Here is a 6,858-nt window from a genome sequence, read left to right as displayed (position 1 = left end):
GTATATGTAGTCATATCATTATGTGCAGCATGGGCAACGGCAGCATTTTAACCAAACAGTCACGTCTAATCAGAGGTGCTTTAGTATATATACATCATGTCAGTTGAAAATAAGCTAAGGAGTGACTCAGCTCCTTAAGTCATATTATATGAGGTGTGTATATTTGGAAGTATATGTATAAGTGTTTGTATGTGCTGGCATTAGGGCCTTGTGCCAAGTTATACTTAAGGCTTATTTTACTTAGATCATGGTCAGCTTTACTATGCATTAGAAAGTTTTCTGAGCGTTTGCACAGTAATGCTTCCCATGATCTAAATAAAACACAGCCTAAGCAACAGAGCCAGTGAAGACTGGTGCACTGCAGTGTGCAGTGTGGTCTGAGACTGACAAACAGCCATCTGTTAGTCTTAGTCTCCCATCCCACCAGAGTCTTGAACCTGCTCTGATGCAGTGGGCATGCTGGGAGGCTGAGACTGATAAACAACAGTTTGTCAGTCCCAGGCTCCCCTCCACTTGAAAGTCTCCTGATCATATCACCTCCATGGAGCAGTGACAAATGAGCTCAACACATGTTATGTAATACAATCTGGAGATACTCCTTGCAGGAAAAGTCCTAACTTTCTTGCTCTGTGATGCCATTTAACATGTGTTTTACTGCTTGACTTCTCAGACACTCGCATTGTAAATGCAGTTAACATGTCTTAAGGGTAATATGCCACATGGCCTGTAAGTTGTGTACACAATAATGGAGGCTTTCCCTTTTTATGCAAAGAAATGGATCTGAATTCCAGAGGCAAAATTTACAGTCTCCATGGAGACAACTTTCTTCAGTCATTAAATGGCATCTTCATCCTGAAAACTGAACATCTAACACTACTACTGTTAACAGCATTTGTTACTTAGTAAAAATGTTTTTGGGGGGTGTTTTTGTTTGTTTTTTAATACAGAGTATTTGTCATTATGCAACAGATTCAGAAATTTGATTTGGCAGTAAGATGTATATTCTCTCCAATCAGTATAGACATGCTGCTTTTTTTTAACCAACACTGATTTTTATAAAGAAAGCAATGGGCCTGATTCCTAACTGCCTTGATGATGTATGAATGGGAATAAAATACTATTGACACGCTGATTTCGAAGGATTTTGGGACCAGTTTGTAGTAATCTTGCTGAAATAAACACATTTTGCATGGTGTGCAGTGACTGATCAGGTCCAGTTATATGAAAAGGCAGGACAAACCTGAAAAAAGCAAATAAGAAAAAGGCAGCATTTCTGAATGTGCTTATCAGTGCAACCCACTTGTAGTTAATCAGATATTATGAAATACCAGTTAAAGTGATGTTGAATGAAATGCTTTGTAGTGTGCAAGTTAGTAAAGTCTTGAAAATCAAAAGTGCTTTCCCTGCTTTCTATCCAAAAAAGCATTTAGGCTCTGATTCACCAATGCATATGTTAGAAACTAAGCTTTGTGAAAACAGGACTTAAGCTTGTACTTTATTTAAGCACATACTTATTCTTTTGAAATCAATGGCCAGAGTATAAACCAACTTGTATTGTCAAATTCAATATCAATAGTATTTGTTTGTAGAAAATGAAAAGGAAAAAGCACTTCAGCTTAAATACTATTGACAGCCTCCACCAAAGTCTGTACTGTAATTATGTTAAAGCCCCCTTTTGATTGTACTACTTTGCACTGAGGGTGTTTTATTTAGATAGCAGTAAGCAATTCTGGGCATATCTACATGAGATGTTTATTGTGAGCTGCCTAATTAGCTCTTCAGTAAAGTCTCTGTGTTCACTCGTGCAGCTCTATTAGGTTGCAGTAAACTAATAAATGCTGCTATAGATTAGTACTTGTAACTATAAGTACTGTCCTGTGTCAGAGCTCTTCAGTGCACAGGAATGCATATGTAGATACTGATGGAGCTGACTGCATTCCCTCTGCAGCACTCTGAGCTGGGTTGTAGCAGCCCCAGGCTGGCAGACTGACAAGTCCCAGCCCCCCCATCACACCAGAATTTTGAACCTGTGGGGAAATCTTGAACCTCAGTGGCTGGGACAGAAGAACAGCAGCAGTTTGTCAGTCTCAGCCTTCTCACTACACCAGTCTTCTGATCATATCACCTCTATGGAGCAGTCAGATGTTGGCTTACTACATGTAAAAATTAGGGCTGTGTGAAGCTTCGGTCCCTGATTTGATTCAGCAGAGACTTTGCCCAGTTTGGTGGCCAAATCTCCAAATTTGAATTGAATCAGGAGACCCTTTAATCTCTCTGAATCGAACTGGAACCCTCTGAATCAATTTGGAGAGATTCAGAAAGATTAGGAGATTTGGAGATAGACACAGTTTTAAATGTTTTTTCTACGTGTACCAGGCAGCTCATGAATGCTGGGATGCTGCGGCGGATGAAGCATCTCACGAAAGTGCAAGGGGCTCCCCAGCGTGCTCAGCAGCAGACCCGGAGTAGACCAGAAGCACTTTTGGTCCACTTCCAGGTCCACTGGGGAGCATGCTGGGGGGCCTCCTGCCCCCCCCCCCCAGCTTGGCGACTGGTGCCTCCTGGGTCTGGAGGGGCACCCGGGTTCCCCCTGTGGCTGATCGCTGAACCGGGGGGGGGGGGGCAGTGCACTCCCCAGCAGACCAGGAAGTGGATTGAAAGTACTTCCGGTCCACTTCTGGATTTGCCGCCAAGGATGTGGGGGGCCCCCCTGTGCTCCTGTGAGATGCGCCATCTATCCCAGGATCGCAGCATTCATGAGCCGTACCTGGTACCTTGAGGTATGTAGATAAAACATTTAAAGCTGGGTCTATGGCCAAATCACTGATTGCCGGAATCAGCATTGAATTTTCAGATTTGGATTCAGCTGAATCAAATCAGGGACAGAGATCCGAATCAATGAATCAAATCACTGTCCCTGATTTGGGCTGAATCCGAATTAAATATGGTCTGTTTCGCACACCCCTAAAAATATCTAAGCTCCTGATCTGGAAAATATCCCTAAGTAGTAGAAAACTTAAACACATGTTGAATTATGCCTTGTGCCCCAACACATGAAGTATGGAAATTTGCTCAAATTGAAGTCAGTCAGCTCTTCACATAATGTTAAGGTAAAGTTCTGTTAGACAAGAAAGTAGAAAAAAAAGAACATATCCATATAGGAATTTCAAAAAAGAAAGAAAGAGAGTGAGCAAGAGAGAGAGCATAGAAAAGAAAAGGAATTCAGAAATGTTGCTCTATTTAAAAGATAACAAGTTGGATTTAAACAGTAATAGTATGGGTGAAGTCAAATGCTGAAGTATGCATTTTTTTAATAGTTGAAAAATACTTCTGATCTTGTGTTTTTATTTATGCAAAATTACCACTGAAATAAGTGATAGATCTGGGTATTCAAGAAATGTATGGCTCAGTCCTTATAGGGCCTGAACAATTGTGCATGAATAAGTTTCATTGCATGATTGATCCCCATGAAATTGCTGGAATTTTATGTGAATAGCTGCATGTATAACTGTGTTCAGGGTCAGGATCCATATGTGTAGTTGAGCTTTTGTGGACACTGTCCTTGGTCCTTCAAGGCAGTGAGTGATTTAGTTCCGATTCAGCAAAGCATTTAAAGCATGCATTTAATTTTCAGTGTGTGAGAAATTCTGCTGAATTCTGTGAATAAAGTTCTTAGTTCTGCAAGATGCTGTACACTTTAGCCCCAGTCTAGCAAAGCATTTAAGCATTTTGCAGGGCTGAACCTTGTGTAGTAGTATTGATGAATGTGGTACTTGTGTGTTGAAGAACCTCTAGGCTTTGCCTCATTGACTCTAGGCACTTATATTAATGGCATTGGTGGCATTAATCACTCCTGTCAAAAGAAGTCATTTATGCCTCAGTGTTTAATTAGTTGTAAGGGTTTTCAGCCTTGTGTAATTGAAAAGCTATAAATCTGGTATTTATGTCTGAGTCAAAAACTAATCATGTTAAATGACATTAGTGCTTAACTCATGTAGGAAGAGGAGTATGCATTTTTGCCAGCCCACTAAAAATAGTGGAGGGAACTAGATTAAGAAAAAGAAAAGCATTTCAATGTTTACCCATTTTATAGAAAACTATTTGCCTCATTTTTACGTATATTTGGTGATACATGCTTTTGTCACCAATTAAATGTGTCTTGCGGGCCAACAGGGAAAATGCGTGAAATCATTTTATATACTTCTTGTAATGTTCACATTAGTTTTCAAAATGGTTTTGCTTCCTAACCCTACCATTATACTGAAGCTTCTCACTTTGAAAGTGACAGACTGCGGACTGGTAAGTCCATCAGCTTTTTGTAAGTGTAATCATTCATAATTTTATGTGCAGTAACATCTGATCACGTTCCTGTTTATACATTTTGAAATCTATATCTAAAAGCACATATGGTGTCTATTATTCAAATATTTACAGTCTGTGAGACATTTTTATATTTTTACTTCACTCTCATGGTTTCTTCTCTTTTCACCAACTGAAAAAGATTATGCTTGATGTTACACTGGATATGGAAATTCAAGTACCAGTCTAAAATATCTGTACGTTTTAAGTAGTCTTTTAGAACTAGTATAAAATATTTCTACAATCTACAGACCATTTGTATTTTGTTTTCATGCTGTCATGCACAAATAATAAATGGTTGCGCATTAAAATGTTGTATGTTTTCAGTAGTCTTTTACAATCTTTGATTTTTTTGCCAAGTTGCCAGTGTGCCCAAAAATATTTGTATACAGCCAGTAATGATTCATTTTCAGTAGCCTCAATATATTTTGGTTGGCTTAAATCATTTTTCTGTCCCACTTCAATCTTCCTTTCTTGATCTCTGATCTTTCTTAGACCAACTAATGCCTCCCTTTTTACACTTCAATTTTCAAGTTAACTCTATATACTCTTATAATTGGTGTAGTGGTGAAGTAATTGAAAGGCAAGGCACTTCAGGGTACCAGCTTTTGGTAAGCATTCCTGGAACTCTTTTGAAGGTGTACAGAAAAAATTGAGCCTGATTACCAGATCACTGAAGGATATCTTGAAGTCCTTTCCTGCTTTAGTGCTTTGCTTAATCATGTTTTAGGGATATACACATCAAACTTCAAGGGAGTTTCAATGGAAATTGGATGCCTGTTTCTTTTAGGGGCTGTTTGAAAATCTAATCCAAAGTATTTTCCAAGAATGTAAACATCTATAAAATTGTTGGATTATCTGACCTTTTTTTTTTTAAACTTGTGGTTCTTTTTCCAATACTTAATTAATTTTCCATGCCTTATTTTGTCACACATGCAAACAAAGTAAATTCAATACTAACCTTTGTCTATGATGCAGACTTCATGCCCAAAAGAACAAAAAAAGAATTGAAATAATGTATAATCTCTAAAATGTTGCCAAGCCCATGCTGCCACATTTTATAGAGAGAAATTTGTCTTAAAATTTAAATGTTCTTTTCTGATGGAAAAGGATAGCACCTATCTGCCAAGCACATAACACGTGTGCTTCGGATAGAATAGTGGCTAAAAAATGCTTTTCTTTCTTTCTTCTCTCTCTCTCTCTCATGGTGACTTCAGATTAAGTATGGAGATTTTGTTGGGGGGGCATGGGGAATTACTTGTCAGCCTGCGATAATTTGCTTTTCCATCTGGCCTTTCCACAGGAGAAAAGGTGATGCAAGATGATGAATTCACCTGTGACCTTTTCCGCTTTCTCCAATTGCTTTGTGAAGGACACAATTCAGGTTTGTGGGCAACCTGCCAGCCAGCTAAGCCAAAGAGAGTACTCAGGGATAAAAGCTCATCAGTGTTGAGGGGTTGGCAACTCTTAATGAAATATTATGAAAGGTGCTTCAGCAGTTCAACTGTTCATGAATGAAAAAATATTTTGGGGGGAATTAAAATGTCAGTTTTTGTATTCATTTAAATATTGAAGGAAAATAATGCACACAAAATTACAATTCTTGGAGCATGGTCTATCAGGGGTGGGCAAAGTATAGCCTGTGGGCCAGTTCCAGCCCACCAATTGATTGGATCCAGCCCATGGCTTTCCCCTCGGTGTTCTGCATGCGGGCGAGCCCATGCCACACTCCAGACCATGCCTACTGGCCCCAGTCTGGGCCAGTGTACACAGCTTCCAGAGGGACTGCTCCCAGTGTGGCTGCAGCTACCTGGTTGATGTTTAGCTCCCCTTACCTGCAGCAGTGGCTCCTCCTGCTCATGCTATGCTGCTCTGGGTGGGGGGAAAGCTTCAGCTGGCAGGTCCTGTCCCAGCATGCAGACCTCCACTCCAAACTGCCTTCCACCCACTCAGCCACAGCCGGAGCTGTGGCCTCATATACTAAGGCAGGAGCCACCCAGCTGACACTTCCTCCCTGCCCAGAGCTGAGAAGCAGGACGAGGAGCTGCTGCTGGAGGTGGGGAGCTGAGCAGTGCACACATAGCTGCAGCCACACCAGAAGCAGCCCTGCCAGTAAGCTGTGCACCCTGGCCAGATGTGGGCTGGAACGTGGTGTGAGCTGTCCCAGGTGGGCCTGGGCCCCAGGCTGAGTGCTGTGGGAGCAGTCACGGACTACACTGCCTGGGCTTCACATGGCCTATGCCCTCTCCTCCCATCCCTCACCCTTGGCTGGCTCCCAGAACCTAGCACCCAGGCAGCCCCTCTGCCATGCACATGCACACATGCCCTGACCCCAGACACCCCACCCACACCCACCCCCCATAGGGCAGGGGCATGCAGGGATCATGGCTCTGCCTGAAGCCCTGGCCCCATGCTGTCACTGCCCTATGACCCTGCCACACGTTTCTTGCCTCACCCACCTGTCCCACTCCTCAATACCGCTCCCCACCCACCCATGCC

General features: G+C 41.7%; 1 protein-coding gene across 1 annotated transcript in view; it reads left to right on the top strand.

Annotated features, from left to right (window-relative positions):
* RYR2 (ryanodine receptor 2) overlaps positions 1-6,858 on the top strand; it is a 784,157-nt gene that overhangs the window by 650,457 nt on the left and 126,842 nt on the right. The window contains exon 85 of the mRNA XM_019526720.1: positions 5,663-5,743. Coding sequence (XP_019382265.1) covers positions 5,663-5,743 — 81 coding nt within the window. The remainder of the gene's footprint in view (positions 1-5,662; positions 5,744-6,858) is intronic.

Source organism: Gavialis gangeticus, unplaced genomic scaffold (genome assembly GCF_001723915.1).
Source record: "Gavialis gangeticus isolate Ggan-Ray unplaced genomic scaffold, GavGan_comp1, whole genome shotgun sequence".
NCBI classification, from domain to species: Eukaryota; Metazoa; Chordata; order Crocodylia; family Gavialidae; genus Gavialis; species Gavialis gangeticus.
The sequence above is the reverse complement of the archived record's forward strand: the minus strand, read 5'-3'. Positions and strand labels throughout refer to the sequence as shown.